This window comes from Chiloscyllium plagiosum, unplaced genomic scaffold (genome assembly GCF_037043375.1).
Source record: "Chiloscyllium plagiosum isolate Xiang-an unplaced genomic scaffold, Cpla_swu_hap1 HiC_scaffold_1, whole genome shotgun sequence".
Classification (NCBI taxonomy): Eukaryota; Metazoa; Chordata; class Chondrichthyes; order Orectolobiformes; family Hemiscylliidae; genus Chiloscyllium; species Chiloscyllium plagiosum.
Genome location: NW_028270139.1, coordinates 21,113,228 through 21,138,447, shown reverse-complemented (window position 1 = coordinate 21,138,447; position 25,220 = coordinate 21,113,228). Strand labels below are relative to the sequence as shown.

Genomic DNA, 25,220 nt, shown 5'->3' with positions numbered 1-25,220 from the left:
AAAGTATCTTTAAGTATTTTTGAGGCTGAGATATGTTTTAAATGAGAAAAGGAATCAAGGTTTATTAGACAAGACAGGAAAGTAGAGCTCAATTTTATCAGATTAGCCATGCTCTCACTCAGTAAAAAATGGCCGATCCTGCTCCTATATCTCTTGGTCTTAAGAGGCATAATTTAGTATATAAAACTAATTACCAAGTCTTAAATTTGTATGGAGGAATAACTTTCGTTTATTACAGTATAATAAATAGAATCTCTGGAAAATCACATGAAAACCTTACACATCCTTGTAATATCTGTTTGCCTGGATATCCAAGAGTCTTGGCAACACAAAGGACAACGCACCAGGCTTAAATTTGGTTATAAAATAACAAAATGCTTAATTCTCAGAATAGAGTTAGAAAAGGATGCTTTAGTGGGTTAGATGCTCTTTGCAGATCTACATCAGAAAGTGTGGCTCTGGAAAAGCACAGCAGGTCAGGCCACATCTGAGGAGCAAGAGAGTTGATGAAGGGCTTATGCCCGCAATGTCGACTCTCCTGCACCTCGGATGCAGCCTGACGTGCTGTGCTTTTCCAGCACCATGTCTTTTGACTCTGATCTCCAGCATCTGATGAAGAGTTTATGCTCAAAACGTCGATACTTCTGCTTCTTGGAAGCTGCCACTCCAGCATCTGCAGTCTTCACTTTCTCTTATGTAGATCTACAACAAGCCCAGACAGACAGGGTAAAATCGTTCTGTTTCAGCTGCAAAGGTCCAATGTGAAAAGTGTTTCAATGCAATTTCTAAATCATGACACTGTCCACCATCACCCGTAAATTTTCCATTAATAGATTACTGTACTCCAAGGGGCAATGGGCAAAAGGAAGCGGAAAATTCTTTCCTCATGCAATCAATGATATGACATTAACATGCTTGACTTAACTGTCTGATGTCGAAAAATAAATGCTTGGCCCTGAACATTAAAATCTATCTTTTTGGTAATCGTGTAATCCAGCTTAAAAAAATATGCAGGGAAAAAAATTCTTCCCACGTTCACCTAGATGGGTTCGAGTAAAGCCTGCCTTGTGGGAAATGTGGAACATTTTTCGTACCAGTCCTCCTTGCTCACCTGTTTTCTGATGCATTGATGACCATATTGGTTCTGATGCCTGAACTGAACAACTTAGTCAGCTTTGCTTCCAACTCCACTCTTCTCTTGGTTTCATCTGGTCCATCTCTGGTCCGACCGACTCCCACAGCTACCTGGACTACACCTCCTCCCATCCTGCCCCCTGTAAAAACGCCATCCCATTCTCCCAATTCCTTCGACTCCACCGCATCTGCTCCCAGGAGGACCAGTTCCAAAAACGCACATCCCAGATGGCCTCCTGCTTCAAGGACCGCAATTTCCGCCCCGACGTGGTCGACGATGCCCTCCACCGCATCTCTTCCACTTCCTGATCCTCTGCCCTTGAACCCCGCCCCTCCAACCGCCACCAGGACAGAACCCCACTGGTCCTCACCTACCACCCCACAAACCTCCATGTACAGCGCATCATCCGCCGTCATTTCCGCCACCTCCAAACGGACCCCACCACCAAGGATATATTTCCCTCCCCTCCCCTATCAGCATTCCGTAAAGACCACTCCCTCCGTGACTCCCTCGTCAGATCCACACCCCCCACCAACCCAACCTCCACTCCCGGCACCTTCCCCTGCAACCGCAGGAGGTGCAAGACTTGCGCCCACACCTCCCCCCCTCACCTCCCTCCAAGGCCCCAAAGGAAACTTCCATATCCGCCACAGATTCACCTGTACCTCCACACATATCATCTATTGCATCCTTTGCACCCGATGTGGCCTCCTCTATATTGGGGAGACAGGCCGCCTACTTGCGGAGCGTTTCAGAGAACACCTCTGGGACACCCGGACCAACCAACCCAACCGCCCTGTAGCTCAACATTTCAATTCCCCCTCCCACTCCACCAAGGATATGCAGGTCTTTGGACTCCTCCATCGTCAGACCACAGCGAAACGACGGTTGGAGGAAGAACGCCTCATCTTCCGGCTAGGAACCCTCCAACCACAAGGGATGAACTCGGATTTCACCAGTTTCCTCATTTCCCCTCCCCCCAGCCTGTCTCAGTCAAATCCATCAAATTCAGCACCGCCTTCCTAACCTGCAATCTTCTTCCCAACCTCTCCGCCCCCACCCCAGTCTGACCTATCACCCTCACCTTCACCTCTTTCCACCTATCACATTTCCGACGCCCCTCCCCCAAGTCCCTCCTCCCTATCTTTTATCTTAGCCTGCTGGACCAACTTTCCTCATTCCTGAAGAAGGGCTAATGCCCGAAACGTCGATTCTCCTGTTCCCTAGATGCTGCCTGACCTGCTGCGCTTTTCCAGCAACACATTTCCATCTCTGACTCTTCCCTTTCCTCTTCAACTTCTCTCTATTTCTGGGGTTCAGGTATCAACTAATATCTAGTACAAGTCTACTGGCCTCCACTGTGACCTTGAGTACATTTTATCACAGCCCAATTCCTAAAAAGGAGTCCATTCCATTCTCCCAGCTTCACAGTTGCTGCTGTAGCTGTGTTGATGCAATTTTTCACATCAGTGCTTCTGACAGTCTTCGTTTTCCTTCACCTGAGGATCTCCCACATGGGTCTAAGACTGTATCTGTCCCATTTACTATTCCACGATAGTGTTTCTCTTGTCTTCACTGTCCACTGCACCAGTCTTCAACAGTTTATGCTCCACCATTTCCAACATGCTACCACCACCAAATACATCTTCCCCCTCCAGTGAATCATTCCTTCAGTGAAAACTTGGTCCATTCCTCAATCAACCCATCCCCTTCCTACAATGTATTTCCAAGTTAGAGCAGGAGGCAATAAAGCTGGCCTTTCACTTTTGTCACTGTTCAATGTTTTAAACACTTTTTTGCAGATGAAACAATGATTTAAATGTAATTATTTGAATTTGTTGGACAGTATTCAATGCTCAAATGCAGACAGAAGTAGATTGAGTGACCCCTTTGCAAAAACAACCCCATTTAGTCTGCAGGCATGGCTTGGCTATGTCCTGTCAATATAATTCTCAACCTTGCTCTCACATTGAACAATCTGTCCTAAACCTCCTGCAGTGCTCCAATGAAACTCAATGCAAGGTTGAGGAATAGTACCTTATCTTTCCATTCAGCATTATGCAGCCTTCCAAACTCAGTGAATTCAACAACTTCAAACTGTGATCTTTGCCTCCATTTTGATTCCTTTTTTTGTTGTGTTTGATTTTGCTCTCAGTTTTCTTTTGCTTCACATTGCAGTGTCACTGTTCACCACTCCACCATTCAAACATCTTTTGATCCTTTACTTGTCCTATTGCCATTATCTCTATTACAGCACCTCAAGCTTTTTGCCATTTAATCTTGCCTGTCTTCCACCGCAGACCTTTGCTTTTATTCTTTCTCCACATTCCTCCCTTTTAGTGGATAAAACTGAAAACATTTCTAAGTTCTCCCAGTTTTGATGAGAAGACATCAACCTACAATGTTACATCTGCTTCTCTCTTCAGAATGTTGGTTAATCTTCTGGGTATAACCAACATTCTCTACTACTGTCACAAAACACTGTTGCCTTAAATCTTTTATTGAATGCTCAATGTTAATAACTTAAAAAGTGACAACTGCAGGAAGTTTAAGATCACAAGTTAGATTTCACAGATGTCAAAATAATGTTTCAAATTCAACAAATAAGATGTCAAAATAAGGGACTTGCTCTACAACAACTTAGCCCATCTTCAAATATATACAGCAAGAAAAAGCAATTTGGGTGGTAAACCTAAAATATTTCTCATTAAAGATTTACATACCCTTACCTCAAAGAAGCAGATACAAAAACACTTTGAGGAACCCTGCTATGTTAGGTGGTGATCACTTCATTGCAAAAAGAAAAAGGCGCACAACCAGGCCAAGAGGGTCAGATATAGGTTGACAAATGCAAGGCTCTTCATGTCACGTGGAGGAAAGCTCTTGGATCCAGCTGGAGGTGGTGGTGGGAATGAAAAGGATCTCTACGCATAACCAACCCTTTAAAAGCTTCATTGTGCTGTACTAAGCCTCATTGTGCTAAGCTCCTTAGCTGTCCCATTACCACCAACTAAATATTTATGAACTTTTATCCCTTACACAACCCTCTCTGCCCTTGTGCAGGCACTAGTAGCTCCACCATGAGGGGAGGCCGGTCCAGGAGATCCTCAGCTCCACCACCACCTCTGCCTGTAAAAGGAGGAAACCATTGAAGAATACACCAGTAACACTTTCACAACCATTACCCACTTTGGTGGGTTCCTGATTTAGATTGGACACAGGAGCACAATTTGGTGGGCACATCACTGCCACATCTGGTTTAGGAAGAAACACGCATTTCTCACACTCAGAGGACTTCCAGAGACCAGGTACCTGCTCAGTCCTAGACAAAAGCTGACCCTACGGTCTCAGCCATTAATAACTTTAAAATACCCAGACCTGCACAGAATCAGCAGGCAGGTTTGTCAGAGGCAGTCGTAAAATGAATCAAAGGATGGAGGAGTCTCCAAACATTTGGAGTGCTGTGCTGGCTCCAGCATGTGTACACATGTGTCTAGCTGTCTCCATGGAGAGGCCAATGAGCATCACTAGAGTCAGGTCAAGCACATTCAGTGTCTGCTGGATGTGTGCATGGGCTTGCACTTCACATAGGTGCTTGGCATCAATGTCAAGAAACTGACAGGTTAGGTTCAGAAATGGTAATGACATTGAAAGTCAAGGGTTGATGGTTAGATTCTCTTTAAGATGATCATTATTTGTAAATTGCGTGGCATGAAGATATTACTTGTCACTTATTAAACCACCTGACATTATCCAGATCTTGCAGGATACAGAGACCAACTGCTTCAGTATGAGGTGTCACATTTAATGGTGAACATTGTTAACTGTTGTTTGCACACATTCACTCCTGACTTCTTCATGGGAGGGAATGTCATTGATGAAGGTCAGTTCTAGGATACCATCACAAGGAACTCCTGTAGAGATATCTGGAGCTGAGATAATTTACATCCAACCACTTCCACTGGCTTTTTTGTTTGATACGATTTTAACCAATAGAGAAATTCCCCCCAGATTCCCATTAACTTCAGGTTTTTGATGTAACACTCTGCAGCCTGACGCCAAAGGCATTCAGTAATGCCTCACCTCCAGACCAGCCTTTATGTGCACATTTGGACCAAGGCTGTATTGTTTTGATGTTTGTAATTAAAATGTAACTTCTTTCAAAAATAATTCCAATAAAACCTGCAAGTCTTTGTTATGATCCAACAGTCAACTTTCTGTAGCATGATGCATAATCCATAATCCAATATCTAATGGAGGGGAGATCTTGTCTCCAGGCCTGAGCTCACCTTTGTGCAGACGCATTGCTGATGATGAGCCTTACAGTAGTAGCCCCTTCTGAGAAGGCCAAGATTCTTCCTACTAGTTTGCAGTAGCCCTGAAAGCTCATGCCTTTATAAAGTGGGATGTCCTAGTTGGATAAGCAGCAGGAATCTTATCTTTCAGTTGTATTGGGGAGCTGGATGGTTTTAGTCAGTTTTAAGTTTTAAATTCCAGTTTTACCCTATGTAGACTTCAGTTTCCCTAAAGCTTGGCACTTGCCAATTTAAGTTGCTAGTACTCTAGCATTACATTAATGGGCAGCAAAAGAACATGCATTTGATATCAGATAAATAGAAGATCTAATTTTGTAGATCTTGTTAGTTTATATTTTGTGACTTTCAAGCATGATATTATAACAGTAGCTAGAGTTCAAAAATAGTTCATTGACTGCAAAGTACTTAGGAACATATTCACAGTATAAATACATTGTTCTTTTCATGCAAATCCTAATGCAAAGTTCCTTCTACTCTATCTTACTTTTAACTTTTGCATAGGCCACCCCAGAGTGCACAACTAAGATACCTCCATTTCCAGCACCAGATATTTATACAGCTTCTTGTTACCTTTTGGTTTGTCGCCGAGTTCAATATAAACCCAGTTGAGGCAGCCACAAATATTTCATGGGTGCGTCTTATAGCGAGCAGAAAGTTCAATTTTAACTCACCAGTGGGAGTGCAGCAAAGCAGTGGGCCCCATCTGAGAGCAACAGCAAGTTGGAACCATTCATTTTAATGCCCAGGCCTCACTTAAGTGCCATTTGCTGACTTCCTAATCAAATCAGTTAGGGGAACGGGAGGGATGTGATGCTCAGTCAATAAAATCAGTTGGCAGGAAGCCACAGGCAGAAACCAGGGATACAGTCACCATCCTAAATATAAATTGAATCATTTATCATAAAATAGCGAAAAGTGTGTACCGACACTATACATAGACACCATTTACATTAACTTCGAATAAAATTTCAAATGAGATAACTTTATATGAGGCCAACTTTTCCTTCACTGCTGCTACAGTCCCACACTGGGCTGGGAAGACGCCATGCCATCATGTCAGGGGGCCATTCCACGTGGTAGTGTGTCTTCTTCTCCTGGCTTCATTGGCTGACCAACAGACTCTGTAGCCACACTTCCTCTAAAGATGCTGTCATCACTCCAGAGCCCATTGAAGCCACTTTCTCAGAGAAGAGCTCTCTTTATCAGGTAAGTTTTAGGAAAAAGAAGGGGAAGAAAGAAAAAGGGGGAAAAAAAAGTGGACAAAGGGGCCAAGCCTGGGCACAGTAGCCCAGATGCTGCCTATTCTGCTATCATCTTGCTATTTGTACAGAGTCTGCTTGGCAAGGATCTACAGTTTATTTAGTGGAATTTGAAGAGCTTTGCTGCCTTTTCTTCTAGAAAAACTGGCCACGTGCTCCTCTGTTCAGGATCCAAACTAAAATAGGAGATCAGCCTCCAGTTGTACAAGAGCACTCTTTTTTTGCTCATTCACGGGATGTGGACATCACTGGCTAGGCCAGCATTTATTGCCCATCCCTATTTGCTCAAAGTGCAGTTAAGAGTCAAACAAATTGCTGTTGGTCTGGAGTTACAGGTCGGCCACACCATGTAAGTTACCTTTCTTAAAGGGTATTCATGAACCAGATGGCTTTTTCCAACAATCAACATGGTAATCACCAGCCTCTTTATTCCAAAATGTCTGTTGAATGCAAATTCCACCACATGCCGTTCCAGGGTTCGAAGCCAGGTCTCCGGAACAATAACTGTGTCTCTGGAATAACAGTCCAGTGATAATGCCACTTGGCGATTGCCTCCCCTGTTTACTAACTGGATGCAGGTCTCCTTGTCACCTGCAACTTCTAAGTAGTAATAGATCATTTTGGAGTTAGAACTGAGTCACACCACTGTCATTGTCCCATCCCCCTTTTATCAACTGGGGACGTTAACATCAATTATGAAGCTAAAAATTTGTGCTGATTTCAGACCCAAATCCCAAAAATGAAAGTGTAGCAGCCTAATCCACTCCAAACAAGACCACATTGTAACCTTTGATTCTTGTAACTATTATAACCTGAACCAAACTTTCAATTGATTCTGGAGGTTGTTTCACTGCTAACAAGCATGCCCTCGGAGGGCACAAACCTACGCCCCAGCAGTTTTCAAAGAGACTGGGTCAGGGTTGAAACAAGTAAACACTCCCATGTGACAGTTAGCCAAATAAAGGTTTCCGGTCTCTAAGTGTTGGAAGGCCTCCTATTGTCCATCCAGTCTCGGAAGCCTGCCATCCTTAACCTGGATTGAGAGACAACCCTCAGGGATTCCCAATGAAAGTCATGGCAGGCAGCTCACACTGACACTATGTGGAGTTCAGACTGGATACTGAGTCTGACATCAGAACCCAAATATAGTGCGTTCTGCCCCAAGAATTAAAATCTGGCTCCCGATGTTTTATAAGGAGAGCCCCCAAAGTAATTCAAAAGCCAAGATTAATGTGGACGTTTCTTCCATTCCGTTGAACTAGTTAAAGAGCAAAATAGAAACAGAAAGCTTCACTTACCCAGCATCACACTGAGTGTCAGAGCAGTTTGAGCATATTCTAGTGCTTCTGCAAAAGTCTTCACATGCAGTAGTAGTTCTGTCAGCTTGTTACAGAGTCGGAGTTCCACTTCTGCATTTTCAACTTTGATAGCAAGAGGAAGTGCTCGATCCTGTGAAAATACACATTTAATCGGAAAATTCGCTAACTGAATTACAGCTTCATTTGATATTATGGCTTTACAGTGTAACAGATAGCATTCAATAAAATACTCTATATTTTATCCATGTGGGTAACAGATCAGTACAACCTTTGCTCTTTGAATTCCCTTATGACCTCCAGCTCTTTAGTCCAGTGATCTAGACACTTTTGAAAAGTCTAATATCTAATTCTATGTAAAATACTGGTTCAGTCTCAATCGGAGTATTGTAAGTACTTCTCAGCCTCATACTTTAGGAACTACTACAATCTCTGTGGAGAACAATAACCTCCTATATCAGCTTTAGTTCATTCAAATTCCACAGAAACAGTCATCACCAAAAGAGTGGTGATTGCAGAATCCTCTCAGTTTTGTTCTCGACAAGTCTTCAATCTTGTCAGTGGTAGAGGCAAGTACAATTACAACATTTAGAAGACATTTGGACAAGTACATGGATAGGAAATTTTTAGAGGGATATAGGTAAAATGCAGGCAAATTCAGTTCAGGAAACCTAGTTAGCATGGACGAGTTGGGCTGTTTCCATGCTGTATGACTCTACAATGGGAAGGCTGATCAAGGTAATAATGTAGGTTTAGGAACAGTTAAAGGCACTGGATACTACAAAAGCGATGATATCTGACAAGACTCCAGTAACAGTACTGAAGACTTGTGTTCCAGAACTTGCTGTACTCCTAGCCAAGCTGTTCCAATGCAGTTACATTGTCCCAACTTGTACAAAATTGTCTTGGCGTGCCCTGTATATATAAAAACAGGATATATGAAACCTGGCCAATTACTACTTCATTAGTTTATTCTCAATCATCAGCAAAGTGGTGGAAAGGGTCATCAAGAGTGCTATCAAGTGACACTTGTTCAGTAACTTACTTCCCAATAGATTGCCTTCTGCCAGAGCCAGAGCCAGAGCCAGTCTTAACTTCATTAAGGCCTTGGTCAAACATGGACAAAAGAGCTAAATTCCAGAAGTGACAGGAGAGGGACTGCCCTCGAGATCAAGACCTCATTTGACCAAATGTGGCAAAAAAAACTTGAGCAAAACTGGGGTCAACAAGAATTAGGGGAAAACTCTCAACTTCATACTCAACACAAAGGAAGTTAGCTTGTTGAGGGTCTGTCATCTTAGCAGTGGGACATCACTGCAACACTTCCTCAGGGTCATGCCTTAGATGCCAACCGTCACAGACTTGCTTCATTAATAACTTTCTTTCCATCATGAGATCAGAAGTGGGAATGTTCACTGATGATTGCACCATGTGTAACACCATTCCCAAAACCTTTGAATCCTCAAATACTGAAGCAGTCTGTACCTCTATGAAGCAAGCCCTGGACAACATCCAGGTTTACATTGATAAATGGCAAGTAAGATTTATGCCACCGAAGTGCCAGGCGATGGCTGCCTCTACCATGTGTGAATTAAAACATTTCCCTTGACATTCAGTGACATTAACGTTGCTGAATCCCCCATTATAAACATTGAGAGCTTACTGCTGACCAGAAGTTGATGTGCAGTATAAATACTGTGGCTGCATGGATGGGGAAAATGGTGTATAGTAACATCTGTGGACTAGCAAGCTGAGCCCAGGCTAACATTTTGGGAACACAGGTTCAAAATCAATGTATTTAAAACTCAATACATTAATTTGGAATTGAAAACTCATCTCAGCAATGCTAAGCATGAAAATCAAATCAACTGTCATGTAAATACATCTAATTCTTTAATATCCTTTATGGATGAAAATCTGCCATCCTTCACCTGTCTGGCTTCAGATCCACAAGAAGGTGCCCTCAGAAATGTTAGACAACTGGGAAAAAAAACAGATCAGAGGCTGGGAATACTGTGGTAAGTAACTCACCAAAGTCTGTCCACAAGCCACAAGTCAGGGGTATAAATGAATTTCTCAAAATTCGCTTGGATGCGAACAGCTTGCAGAACACTCAAGAAATTCAATACCATGCAGGACAAAGCAGTCTGCTTTATTTGCAACCCATCCTTCACCACTGCTGCAAAGTAGGAGCAGTGTGTACCATCTGCAGTGTGCATTGCAACAACTCTCCAGCACTCCCAGAACTGCACCTCCCAAGACTATGAGCACTATCACTTGGAAAGACAAGAGGCATGAGAACACTATGACCTGTACTTTCCCTCTATGCTGCACATCATTCCAACTTGGAATCACCTCTCTGATCTTTCCCTGTTGCTCAGTCATAATTATGGAACTCCCTTCCTAACAGCTCGGTGGGTGTACCTATTCCATACAGAATGCAATAGTTCAAGGCGGCTGCTCACCATCATCAACTCCAGGGCAATTAGGGGTGAGTGCAGAGAAGTGTGAAGTAAAACGACAGTGTACTATAAATGGTAAAATCTTGAAAAGCGCAGATGAGCAGAAGGATTATGGTGTTCATGTGCACATGCCGTTAAATAGTGGAACAGTATATGGGTGACCTGAGTTTTCAAATAGAAGCTAGAACTTGATACATCACTTCTTCAACTTCACTTACATTTTCTGGGCACCAAATTTCAGAAGGAATATAAAGCTTTAGGAAGGATATATAAAATATTTACCAGGGTATAAACAGGGATGATGGACATAACTCATCAGGAGTGGTTGGAGAAATCAGGACTTTTTTGGGAACAGTGAAGTTTAAAGAGATGTTTCAATAAAGGAGTGCAAGATATTGAAATATTTTGCTAGAAAACCTTTTCTGTCTGGCAAGTGGATAAATAACAGTGGGTGGCACGGTGGCTCAGCAGTTAGCACTGCTGCCTCACAGCACCAGGGACCCGGATTTGACTCCCATCTCAGTCAACTGTGTGTGTGGAGTTTGATCATTCTCCCAGTGTCTGCGTGGGTTTCCTCCCACAGTCCAGAGATGTGCAGGTCAGGGGAATTGGCCATGCTAAATTGTCCATAGTGTTAGGTGCATTAGTCAGGGATTCTGCCTGGGAACCCTCCAACCACAAGGGATGAACTCAGATTTCTCCAGTTTCCTCATTTCCCCTCCCCCCCCCACCTTGTCTCAGTCAAATCCCTCAAACTCAGCACCGCCTTCCTAACCTGCAATCTTCTTCCTGACCTCTCCGCCCCCACCCCACTCCGGTCTATCACCCTCACCTTGACCTCCCTCCACCTATCGCAATTCCAACGCCCCTCCCCCAAGTCCCTCCTCCCTACCTTTTATCTTAGCCTGCTGGACACACTTTCCTCATTCCTGAAGAAGGGCTTATGCCCGAAACGTCGATTCTCCTGTTTCTTGGATGCTGCCTGAACTGCTGCGCTTTTCCGGCAACACATTTTCAGCATTAGTCAGGGGTAAATATAGGGTAGGGAATGGGTCTGGGTGGGTAACTCTTTGGAGAGTCAGTGTGGACTTGTTGGGCCGAAGGGTCTGTTTCATATTGTAGGGAATCTAATCTAAAAAAAAAGAGACCACAGCTCGAAACATGTTGAGAATATCTTGAGGGAGAATTTAGAGGTCTTTTCCCCCAACTTAGTTGCTGGAGTCAAGAATGCTATACTTGGAAATGAGGTGGAAGCTGATCCATAAACTATTTTAAACCAGGGTTGACAGATGCTTGAGGATAAGGAATTTCTGGGGCTATAAACTAAAAGCATGAGTATAGAATGATTGTTCTTTTAAAGCATGAGCACAAGAATAAATCTTTGTTTGATTTATATACCACTTAATTCAGAAGGGTTGACAACAGTTGTTTTGGCACATATATACTGTACAGTTACATGTACATTTGTGTCAATATACATGTACATTTGTAGAAGCAGGTACAAATACTGCAGGAGGCACAATAAAAGTAGAAAATAATGTAAATTCAATACCATGTCAGGAAAAATGCAATTTATATCACCACATGACACAACAGTTTATAAAAAAAGTGCTAGAAAATTACTTTTGAACAAACAAGCATTTTTTTTTGCAGTACGAACAGTTATTTAGCATTTGTGGCTTTTTCAGAAGTCTTCAGATGACCTGATGCAGAACCCAAGTACATAAGCAAACATGCTTTTACAGAGATCAGGCAAATCAAAGAGTAATTGTTTGGTGATGCCATGATTTAAACCCTGCAGATTGTAGTTTGGAATAAAAAGACATAAGGAGGTGACGAGTTCAAAGTTTTGAGCTGCTGGAAGATTAGTATGAAGAACAGGAATAGATCAGTCAGACTCTTGAGTCTGTCTGCCACTCAAGTAGATCAAGGCTGTTTCAGTATGGGAAGACATGTTGAGGTTGTACAGAACATTGCTGAGGCCTCTTCTGGAATACTGTGTCCAGTTCTGGTTGCCCAGTTATAGGAAGGATATTATTAAGCTGGTAAGGGTTCAAAAGAGATTTACCAGGATGTTGCTGGGTTTGAGTTATAAGGAAATCCTGGATAGGCTGGGACTTTTTTCACTGAAGTGTAGGAGGTTGAAAGTAACCTGACAGAAGTTTATAAAATAATGACAGGTATAGACGGAGTTAATAGTAGTTGTCTTTTCCCTAGGATAGGGGATTTCAAGACTAGGGTCATATTTTTAAGGGGAGAAGAGATTTTAAAAATGACACTAAGGGTAAATGTTTTATAGAGGGTGGTCCGTGTGTGGAACTTCCTGAGGATAAGGGTGCAATTACAACATTTAAAGACATTTGGATAGGTACATGAATAGGAAAGGTTTGGACTGATATGGGCCAGGAGCAAGCAGATGGGAATATGTTTGACATGGATTGGTTTGGCCAAAACATCTGTTTCCATGCTGTGTGACTCAATGATGGGCATTGCACCTCTATTTACATAACTTAGCTCCACATCCATGAAATGGAGCTATCAATCTTTATGCAAAATACGTTTCATATTTGATGAGGAGAGCTTGTTATAAAAGTTCTCCAAACATATGACAAAGCAAACATTCCTGATATTTACCATCTGTCGCAACATTATAGCACCTTCATAAATAAAATATATGAAGGCAGGATATCTCACCTCAATCCCTTCTATAATATCCAAATCAAGTAAAACACACATACCGTTTTGTTACCACAGTGTGTTGGTGTGGGAATCCTATCTCTACGAGCAGTGCGTTTGAGGTAATAGTTTGGGTGAGTGATTTTTACTTGTAGTAACACAGCAAGAAATCTGTCCTCCCTCCTAATCAGTGCAGTGCCACACTATTTCAATGTGGGGTTGGAGATCATGGACAGACCTGAGGGGGAAAAAACCAAAAGCAAAACACTGCAGATACTAGAAAATCTCAGAAAATGCTAGAAATAATCAACAGGTTTGGTCGCATCAATGGATGGAAATAATTGGTCTTGCTTCTCTCTCCACAGATGCCAACTGAGTTGAATATTTCCAGCGTTTTCCGTTTGTAATTGCACGGCACGTTTTTCCCCTTTTCCTTAAGGAAACAGATAGAAGTAACTGATTACTTTTCAAAAAAAGTACTAAGATTGGCAACTTTTCTCTCAGCTAATTCTAGGGCTTTTAGTAGACCATATGGGAATTGAAGCCAGTTTAATTTTTTGGGCAGGCCTAGAGGTCAACATCATGGAATTCCTCAAGCAAGCTTGAAACCTTCTTAGATATGTCCCATAATCATCATAACATGACGGAATAAACACTTGCCTATGGACTTCCTCCAACTCAAATTTGGAATCAGAGGGAAATCAATTTCAGAGAATATTCCATTCAAATTCTGGCTCACCAAATGAGGAGCACAATCCCATACTTTGGGAATCACAGGCCCTCACTAAAATTGATCAGACCACGTATAACTTGATTTCCAGAAGAGCAAAGTATAAGGTGAATCGAGTCTTACAGTGCAATAGGAGGTACTTACCCTAAAGAAGGATACAGCTTTCTCTCTGTCCCCAGACCCATTAAAAAACACATCTCCAGCTGCTTCAAAAATTTCCAGTGCGAAGTCCAATTTTTCTGTGCACACTGCTGCATCTTGAGCAACCTTAATTTTTATATTACAAAATGCTTGCATAAGTCGGTATCATGGTGCAAATCTTCTTAAAATCCAACTATATTCACAAGTTGACTCCTGAAAAGCTTGACATTTGCTCAGTACTGTACTGTGAAAAAGTCAAATAAGCCAAGTATATGATCAAAGGTTATACTCTGCAGGGATACTCTGATTTAAATACGTGTGTTTTACAGCAAGGATCATTGCTCCACAAAGTTACTTCCGGAGTTGAGTGGAGTTAAGTTGAAAGGCCCTCTTATTTTTTACCATAACATATGGGATGCTGCATTTATTCATTAACCCATTAAAGAAGCTTATCCTATCTTTTTGGTACGTCCTAAACAAAATAAGGAACTCCAATGTTCATTCAGTTCATTATGCCTGTGCTGGCTGCCTCAAAGTTGGATAGTTGTATCCCCTGTCCTTACCACACAGCTGTGCTAATTTCTCTCCTTAATGTATGGCATCTATCTACTTCCCTTTTAAAAGTTATTAAATGTGCTTTTGATACCTTGAGACAAGGGCACTGCAGCCATAAATTAACTGGTTTCAAAAAGAAAAATCACCCTTTCTTGCCTCTAGACAGGTTATCATTTGCTTTACTGATGTATGTCCATTTACTGACCATTCTCCTTACTTATTCTACCAAATAGTTCATTTATTTCATCTTGAGCTTCTTTGGAGCAGCAGCCTTTGCCAAACTTGCTAATTGTGCGATGTTAGCGGTGCTGACAGAATGATAAAACATTACATCCTCTTGATTTACATTTACATCCTCTTGAGAGGGTACATTTGCTATACCAATATCACTACCAGAATGCACTTGCCAACTGATCAACATGGTCTTTTCAGCATAAAAATATTATTCTCCTTTATAGTTTGTCTTTCAGTGCACGCAAAAGCCACTTATGACAAAGGGAGTAATGATGGTACTAAAAGATGTACCATCATTTAGTGCTCTGATCAAGGAGTTATCTGCTGCTGAGCCGAGCTCCATTCTCCAATAATCAAAATTGATAAATTGAGATCCTGTTTAAATGATAATTAATTTTAGCATTTCTCCAAACAGGTTGAGCATTCACTTTGATCTTGCAACACAAAGTACACATAACAAGGCATCAAAAATAGAAAGGACAACATGCAAGTCACACTGCTGGTTGGCGTCTAAAACATAATTTATCTCTGAATGGCAGAAACACAAATGCAGCAAATCCATATTAATTCTAAAGGGAATACAGCTAGAAAAATTATCATGGAGCTGTTTTCAGTGAGGGACAACTGCAAACCAGCATAAAACTTTAAAGTATGGACTCGTGCAAGATCTTTGTCTCAACGTGCCAGAGCCGAAAGTAATGAATTATAAATACTTTACTTCGGGAAGCAAGGAGCTTGTACATAAACTGTAAATTCTTGTGGTGGATTATTGTGAAGGAGGAGTGTCCAGCACTTGATCACTGCTACTGACATTAGGATCTAGTTATGCATAAAACCTTAAAGAGGAAAAAAAAAGATACCATTTAGATTAACATATCTTGATATCATTTTTACCTGTAAGTACATATCTACCAATTCATTTTCTCCCAGCAAGTAATATATCTTCCCAGCCTGCAACCAAGCATATGCTTCCATCTCCTTCTTCTCCAGATCTATGAAGATGCCGAGGCTCCGTTTGGTATACTCCAGTGCTGACCTGAATGCCCTGAATATAAAAAGGCAAACTGTGTTACCAGATTGGATTGTACATTAAATTAGTACATTGGCTGTTCAACACTACATACTGACCTACAGAAAATTGACAGTCCCTGATTGTATTAAAAGGAGTTTATGTATGACCATTACAATCTAAAGATGCTTCCTAATAGGGCTTGTCTGTAGATGTGAACTTTTCATAAAATCAAAGTAAAATAATTTATGAAATCTCACATAAATTAAAAGAACATTCATGGTCAAATTCATATGGATTCTGGTCATTTACCTTCAAAAAGCCAACGTGCTTTTAACACGCTGTATCTTTACAGAACAATAGAACTCTTGCCAGAGGATTTGATGTCAACATTCAAGAGAGGGACGGTAAAACTAGCAACATCTCCTTGAGGAACAAAAATACTCCTTACATTGTGTATGTGTATATTTGTGGTGGATGGGTGTAAGCATTCACACATTTGTATATATTTATATTAGTGCAACAGTATCAGTGCAAAGTTTTTTATATACATAAAGTAAATGAACACCATAGATCAATGTTTAGAAGTTGAGTTTTGAAGCTTAACATATTCTTCCAAAGGTTTGGCAGAGTTTTATATACAAAGTATGTAAATTTCAAGCTGTACACAAAAAAAGATACTCGGAACCAAAAACAGAAATGCTCAACTTCCTTGAAGCTGAAACATCAACTCTGTTTCGCCTTCCACCTGGCCAGCCTTTTCTGTTTTGACTTCAGATTTCCAGAACCCTTAGTATTTTGTTCCTCAATGAAGAATGTAAATACCTGGACTTGTCCCCATTGAGAAGGTGCTGACAAACTGTACGCCACTTATACGAGTGCATGGCAAAACTAAATTCTATTCTTGAGGAGGTGAAATAGTTTCAATATTTTATTTCATTAATCCAGTTTCCTCTGATGCCTTGCTATGAAGAAAATATAAAATTGCTTCCACCCATCTAACTACACCTAGCAAATGATGTACTAAACGTGCATAACACACTTTCCTCTCCACTAAAATCTACCAATAGAAAAATGAGGACTTGTCAATCTGTGTTTGACTGTAGTAATTGACGCATGTAACTCCACAAAAAACTCAATTCCTGCTTTGCAGTTGTTAAGAAATAAGCTCTTCACTTATTATGACTCAAAGGCTCTTTTCGGACATACACTGAAACCCAAATTCAATTGCTTTTGAGATGCTTTTAGTCCCCTCCAGTGAACCTGGCTTGAGTCTCAACAGATAATAAAGGTCATTGTAAACTTACTATAGGTTATGATAATCCTTAAAGCCAATGTGACAAAACGTACATATGCCACCTGTGGAATTTTGCCGACTGTATAGTTTAACAGATCACTTTAAACTTAACATTTTTCTTAAATACCAGGATGTAATATACATTTTAATGTAAATTCTTAACGGTTTCAATAAATTACTTCTTTTAAATCTGTTAGACATATTTTTGCATGTAACTCTGAAGTTCAGTGTTGTTTTCCCATTAAAATGACTGAATTCATGCAATCATACAACATTTCAACTTTTATTTTAAAGTAACGATCTTGTTGCAACTAGTATAATCAATTAGTATATGTGTGGTGTGGACAATAATTGCTGGCCCCGCCAGTGATGTCCTCATTCCATGACTGAATTAAAAACAAAGTTAGGCAGACAGAACAAAATCATTAGAATATTAAAAAGGGTTGGGGCAGTCGATTTATAGACCAAGTATATGCTTGAACATACCACTAACATCTTATACACAAGAAAATATGAACTATAAGCAGGCAATTCAGCCTTCAAGCCCACTCTGCCATTTAATACAATCATGGCTCATCTTATCTTGGCTTCAACTCCACTTTCCTGCCTGTTCCATATAGCCCTTCACAATCCATTACTAATTAAATATCTATCTCATCCTTAAATTTACTCAATGTCTGTGGAGTGCACGGTGCACTCCGCCAATTCATGGCCCTTTGAGAGAAGTAACTTTTCACATTTGTCTTTTAAATCTGCTACTCCTTATCCTAAAATTATGACCTTGTGTTTTTAGATCTACTCCATGTGATTAATGTCCTATCTATGTGCACTCTATCATTCTCTTTAGTGTCTTATATACGTCAATTGGATCTCCTCTCCCAGAACTGGACGTGAAACATTAACTGCTTTCTTCCTACAGACGCTGCCAGACCTGCTGAGTTTCTGCAGCAATTTCTGTTTCTCTGTCAATTAATGTCTGCTGTAACCAAACTGACACATCTCAGGTCAGTGTACTTACCACCTCAAATTTTGGGCCATTTTAGATTTGAAGGAGACACTTGCCTGACCCAAACAACTTTACAGTCATGGACTCAAAGACAGGATAGTAGGTGTATTGCAGGGTTAGAGGTGGAGATTTTCCACAACAGACTCAGGGACCTGGTGCAGGGGTTGAACAAGGTTAAGGTGGCTGGTGAACTGCCTGAGAACAGTCTCTTTCTGAAAAAAATGTCTTGTGTTTGTTGGAGCCCAAGTAGGGGGGAAAAAAATCACCACCTAAAAAAGTGTGAACACAACAAATTTGCACCAAATTAATCTTCTCAACTTTTAAAAAACACAAATTGGGATATCCATTAATTATTATTACGCTCTTATACATGGTAAATTTGCAAAAGCTGTGCAGGATGCAACAGAATAGTACATTATATACAAAGGAAGATGATTCCATCGTCACTATATACCAACAGTGGAAGCAATCGCAATAACCAACTATCAGCTATCATTGAGCATCATTTAGTTAAACTCCTTTACCTTTCAGTTCTCAGGTTGAGGTAAAGTTGACTGGTGTTCTGCAAAACGTATCCCTCCAGTTCTTTGTCTGCCAGCTTATGAGTGAGGTGGAGCAGAAACTCATTGTAGATGATGCACTGGGCCTCATTAGGTACGATAGAGTTGTAGAACTGACATAGCAATTGAGTGGCTCGTACTTGATCTAAATTCAAAAACAAAAATTGAAGCAAAAAGAGCAGAATGTGCTGGAGAATAAAAAAAGGATAATAACTGCCTTACTGTTTCCAAATCAGTGCATCTCCTAAAGACTTCAACCAAATTTGCACCATATAAATGCAGCTTGACAATAAGATCGAAGGCATTAGTCAACTTAGTTGCAAGAATTAACACCCTGAGACAAATTTTCTTCATTTCACTTGGCAGCAAGTCCAAATGTTCTAAACAGTATCACAACAGAGTCGACTGAATAACACTGATTTATTGCCATTAGAATGACATGTTCTGTTTCCTATATCCTGTTCCTCCAAGTTTATGCTTGTGTATGCTTGGACATGAATTTCATCAGCTAATCCAAAGAATGACAAGAGAAGACAGACCAAATTTTCAGTGTTTGTCATTACGATCACAAATCAGTTACAGCTACATTTTCATTTCAATAGTTTAGATATATGTAAACCCAGCAGAGAGCAATAGCAGATTGTTCTACTACTTTGCATCTTTTATCCCAAAAGGTGTTGAGAAATTAGCAATAAAAAGCTTTAAGACTGTTAATGAAGACAGAGTTCCAGGTGCCAGCTCACATTACACCTATTAAACATCTTTGACACTTAATTATTTACTCCTGCTTCCCAATGAAGTGCTAATTATTAGATTTTGTTATAGTTAGCAGCCAAAACTGAACAAAAGATTAACCTCCTGTTTCATACTTCAAGTGTCATGGCAGCCAGATAAAATAAACAGCCAGTGCTGACAAAACTGTTTTGATTAAACTTTCTGCCATCTCTGCAAAGCAAGAGATATATTACAGAATTTGTATCATATATTGACTCAAGAACAATTTGAAACAATAATTTGAAATAACAATAGTTTCATACCATTAGCTTCACCACTGTAAAAATCCACCAAAAGGGATATGGCCAGATGTCCTAAGAGTCTTTGTGCCTCATTCTATACCCTCAAGAATCAAGAAAAATCACAAAGAAGAACAGCTGAGTTTGTCCCATCACCCTATGTTTTCCCAATGCCAATGAGCTCACTTTTTATACTGAATGCAATCTTTTTGTGCCTATTGTGCCAATTTGTCACAAGGCAACAGTTACAAAGCTAAATACTGCAGATTCTGGAAATCTAAAGTTTTAAAATGAAAACAGAATGCTGGATATATTCAGAAGATCAGGCAGCATTTGTAGAGAGATGAACAAAGTCAGCATTTCAGATTAATGATGTTTCAAAAGATAGGTCCTGCCAAATCTGCTGAGTGCTCCATGCAACACTTACTGCAGTTTATACTGCAAGTTATGTAATCTGATTTAGGAATAAAACAAGGCAAAAAACAAATCATATCATTCTGACTCTGCTTTCCAATATGTAGAACCTCAGGTTTTGTGGCTCTTCCACTCTATGGTATTTCTGCCATCCTTCTGTAGCTCCACTAAAGTTATTGCAGAATGCAAAAGAGCCCCATGGAATTTCAGGGTTATCCTTAAAGATAATTGGTCATAGCAGATAGCCTGCTCTAAGAACACATTTCTGAAAACATACCATGTACCAGACAACATCTGAGATATAATAGAAGGTATCTCCAAATGGTCAATACAATTGAACTGCTGCGTGAGCATGGAAAATAGCTGTTTAATGAACATGTCAAATCTTGTGGTACATTTGCTTTGCCTTTGTGCAGGTTTGCAGACTGGTGTCATCAGTCACTGTTGTAGTGCATTAGCCAAAGCCGTTCAGTAACATAGCTTCCAGTTTCCCACTGCCCGTGAAAATATTGTAAGGGTATTGCATCGTCTCATAATAACAGCATTGTGTTTGTTGCCAAGCAACACATCATTGGATGGACAAAATTAGTATATAATGATTTGCACTTTTACCTAGTGAAATTCTCATGATCAGACATCAGAGTAAAGAGGGTGTACCACATAATCATACCAGGAAAACAAAACCAATGAACACCACATGCAAAGGGGGAAAGAGGGTCCCAGTAATTTACTACTATGTTTACATCAGCAGGTATCAGTGTGTTAATAGGGGGAACACAGCAGGAGGCAAAGTGAGTAATTAATTAATTAACTAACTAAACATGGAAGCAAACACAGCAAGAAATCCATAGATGACTGGAATGATTACACACACACACACACACACGAAAATCATGTGGAGTAGAGGGTACCTTCCAATGAAAGCAGTACTGCAGATCCAAATACTAATGAACTAACACTCCCTTCATGCTTTTGCTGCCAGTACTCCCTCCAGTGACTTTCATCAATTTCACTGACAACATACCTTCAAAGCCATTGAACAAATATCTTATTTGCCAATTGTAAAAGGCAAGTGACAAAAATTAGACCTTGCTTCAACATGGATAAAAAAAGGCTCTCTGTTAATTGAGCAGCTTAGGTTTTTTTAAAAAAGTGAACTGACCAGGTTCAGAGGTGGTGGTGGATGGTGGCGGCAGCAAGGGTCACATCACAGTGTCACTACACTCCTCCAACTGTGAACTGCTTGACCAGGTCATAAAATGAGTGGGGGTAGGGTGGGATGGAGCATGGAAATTGAATGATTTGTCCACCTCAAGTGTGGTAATCAGAGGGCAGGAGAGGATTGACACTTCATCTTCAGTGTATCCCATCTCTCCTTATGCTTATTAGGTTCAGCTGGGAATCACATCCCAGATCCACATACTGTTTGATAGCAGCCTGCAGAGTGGCTGTAAGTACATAAAGTGTGAAGTTAGGGTGCCAGAAGGATATGGGATAGGGTACTAGCTAAGTAGTATATCAGCTTACTGCTTATCTGGTTAGGAAGGATGCCAAGTAGCTAGGCAGTAGGATACTGGATGTATGGTGCCAGGAGGAAGTTAGATTGGGTGCCAGGGTTTAAAAAAAGGCAAGTGTAGGTGGGTCCAGCAGGAGATGGAGGGAGCATGGTTTTTGGTGTGGAGGCAGGTGCTGGCCAGGTAAAAAGGAGCAGGATTAGGTCCTTGGGAACAGAGGCTGGGTCTTGAGCTGGTGGAGGAGTATCAGATCCAAAGCAGGGAAAGAGGTAGGTTTACTTGAGGGTGTGAGAGTCTGTTCAATAGTTACTCAGGAGTTGGAGTATGCATTTAACTTTTCCTGAGTCACAATTTACTTAATTTCATCAGGACCCTCAAAATTCTTTGAATAAAGTGGATTCTTTTGGAGGGTACCAGGCATACAGGAATTTTCCAACAGTATCTTCAATTTACCAGCAAATCCTTTGGAATCTGGTCTGAAAGAGACTATACAGGACCCCCATGGGCAATCCATCTCCTCTAGAATAACAAATGGTCAAGCCTGTTGAAAATCTGAGCCTCTTCAAGTCAAATAAAGAGGAGATTGAAGAGTAGAACGCAAGGCCTTTTGAGCTTGTTCTGACTTTCAATAACCTCATGGCTGTGTTTTGACTTCCATCCTCCTTCCCTGCCTCTCCTGATTTTCCTAGCAAGCAAAGATCTGCCTATTTTAGCTTTGAATATACTTGATGACTGAAAAGCCACAAGCCTTCAACACAGAATTCCAAAGATTCACAATTAAGTGAAAACAATTCTCCTCCTCACAGTCTTGAATAATTGGTCCCTATCCCGAAATGATGCCCTCTAGTTATAGGCTCTTTAACCAGATGAATCAATTTTTGAGCATCAATGAACAGGATTCTTACAGCTATGTGGAGGTGGCTTTGAAGATTGGAGGGAAGGGAATTCCAGGTGATTTCGATGGAAGTAGGATCTAAATGGTCCTAGCTATCAGCTATCCTGCAAGTATATCCCTCCATTGATATGGAAGGAAAGGAAAAAAAACTACACGGTACTTTCAGCTTTGACCCCAAAGACCTCAAAATTGTAGCATTATTCCTTATTCCTTTACTCCAGCCAACTTGCAATAAAAGCCAACCGGCATTTGCTTTCCTGCTTGCTTGGCTGAGCATGAAAATCATAGATACTTCAGAGGTTTTTGGACATCCAAGTATACCCAATCCATTAGTAGACTCTTGTGGCACAATGGAAACATGCCTGCCTCTGTGCTAGGAAGCCTTGGTTTAAGTCCTACCTGCTCCTGAGGTAGGTCATAAGTTACCCTGTACTTCGGATATTGGATTGTGTCAGCAATTAATGCTAGGCCCCCAAGCCTTTTAATGATAATAAAAATGTATCAGTTTTGACTATACAAAACATACACTACTTCATCAGTAAAAAAAAGTACTTACTTTCAATAAGATTTGCTTTCAGTGCAATTAAAAGTGCCCATTCATAACAAAGTTTTCCATTTTCTTTTAATTCTTGTTCGATGTAGCACTGTCCCAGTATAATCAGGACCTGAAAAAATTTTGCTTCTGATGCAACATTTGTCAGCTCACAGAAGATATGAATGGATTTCAAAAGAAATTGTTCAGAAATACGATAGGCCTTCAACCAAAGGCAGAGCAAACCAAAATTGGCATTTGTAATAGCTTGGTTCAATTTCAGCCCCGAAACCACAGAGATTGACAGGGCTTGGTGGTAGTTCTTAGCAGCTTCCTTGACATTTCCCATTCTTCTCATTGAGATAGCAACCATATTGTAAACAATCCCCTGTCGGACAGGGCAATTCTGAACAGAAGGTGACTCCAGTATGGTGCTTAAAAAGACAACGGCTTTAGCAGCTTGGCTGTTCACAATGTGCAACCATGCAAAAGAAATGAGCAAAGACATCATCTCCTCCGTACTAGTGAATACGTCGGTGTTAATGGCCATTTTCATATAATAAATTGCTTTTCCATACATTCCATGCAATTTGTAAATGTCTGACAAGCTCTGGCAAAGGCCTTGGCTAATATGGTCCTGTTTTAGAATGTTTGCCAATGGAACTGCCCATTTGAGGTAGGGTACTACTTGTACTGGAATTGTGGAAGACAGTCTATCCATTCCACAGAGCTTTGAGGTCCCTTTCGTAACAAAGTTAGCACCTCTCAAACAATCCATTAGAGTTCTAGTCGGCTGTGTGCATGCAAGTTTGGCACAGCTTATAGCAAGGTTTGGCAGACATTTTTGGTAATACAGTGACCCTAATGTAAAATGAAAGTCTAAGGAGGTCCTACTCTCTAACATTAACATATTTCTCAAAAACTGCAGTCTTTCAATGAAAGGCAATGCATCTTCATACTCTTTAAGATTTATATGAAGTTTAGCTAAAAGGAAGCATGCTCTTGCCTCAGCATGTTTATTTTCAGATAACACTGCTTTCCCTAAAATATAATTCAGAACTTCTGCTTCCATCTCAGTGGTACAAATATAGTTTGGAATACCCAAGAGTAAGGCTGCAATTTTCTCAAAAATGGCAGAGCATTTTTCTTTGTTTTTCTGTTTCAAGTATATTGTAATAAGGTTTGTATATAGAGCGATTAAGAGAAATAAATCAGTGAATTGACCCTTCATTACATAGAGAGCTTCTTCAAAATAAACTCTGGCTTGAGAGTACTTGAACTTCTTGGCACACATTCTGCCCAGTAGAAAACAGATTCTTGTTTGGGCCCACTGCATCTGTCTCTTTCTCGCTGCCTCCCTTGCCACCTCAAGATAACGAACCACTTCTTCTTCTTCACAAAAGTTATGAAAGGTGGACTTTAGAAATGAAAAAGAGGAGTCATACATATGTTTGAAGTGCTTGCTGTATTCCACATTATTAAGCATGACTAAGAAACGATGGAAGATTTCCAGATTGTCCAGTTTATCTGTATGATCTACAAGCAACCAAGGCTCCTCTGAGTCAAGTCCATCCTCTTGGTCACAACTTACAGAACCCTGTTCAACAGATTCCCTCATGTTGACTGAAGGGGTAGGCTTTTCCTCTTCTAACCTACTTACAGCCTTACTCAACTTGGCTTTTAACAATTCAAGTTCTTGAGTACTTGGAGTTTGTTTTTCTTCTGCAAGAAAGTAATTGTTATTTAATCGCATGTGACAGAAGAAAAAAAAATTCAACATTCAAAGCAGAAGCCAGGAAATCTTGTATCAGCTTATTTACAATATTGCTGAAGAAGAATATTTCATTCATTAATTCTAATAAGCACACAAAAAGCATGAAAGTATTTGTTTAACACTAATAAATTTACAAGTAGAATTGCTTTGTAAGAGTCTAGTTTAAGAACATGTTGAGAAAACTGGCATATATACAGATTTAACTCCATTTTCACTAGCCAAAAATAGCCACAGCATAAGTAAGAGCTCATTTACCATTCCTTTATAGACAGAACATAAAGCAATGTGGGAATGAGTGCATAATATTTTATCATGACTCATGCAATGCAGGGACAGTCCAGAAATGGAATATTTTCTGTTAAAGTGACTGCATCTCTGTGTC

The 25,220-nt window shown here is 40.5% G+C and overlaps 1 protein-coding gene across 4 annotated transcripts in view; it reads right to left on the bottom strand.

Annotated features, from left to right (window-relative positions):
- sh3tc1 (SH3 domain and tetratricopeptide repeats 1) overlaps positions 1-25,220 on the bottom strand; it is an 81,680-nt gene that overhangs the window by 3,623 nt on the left and 52,837 nt on the right. For 2 of the 4 annotated variants that reach the window (XM_087979357.1, XM_087979481.1), the window contains exons 11-15: positions 23,089-24,786; positions 18,661-18,841; positions 15,719-15,869; positions 14,039-14,161; positions 8,009-8,159 (exon numbers count right to left, since the gene is read on the bottom strand). In XM_087979357.1, coding sequence (XP_087835483.1) covers positions 8,009-8,159; positions 14,039-14,161; positions 15,719-15,869; positions 18,661-18,841; positions 23,089-24,786 — 2,304 coding nt within the window. Of the gene's footprint in view, positions 1-8,008; positions 8,160-13,226; positions 13,403-14,038; positions 14,162-15,718; positions 15,870-18,660; positions 18,842-23,088; positions 24,787-25,220 lie in introns of those variants that run through there. The other 2 variants (XR_015753075.1, XM_087979421.1) reach the window with 2 other exon arrangements.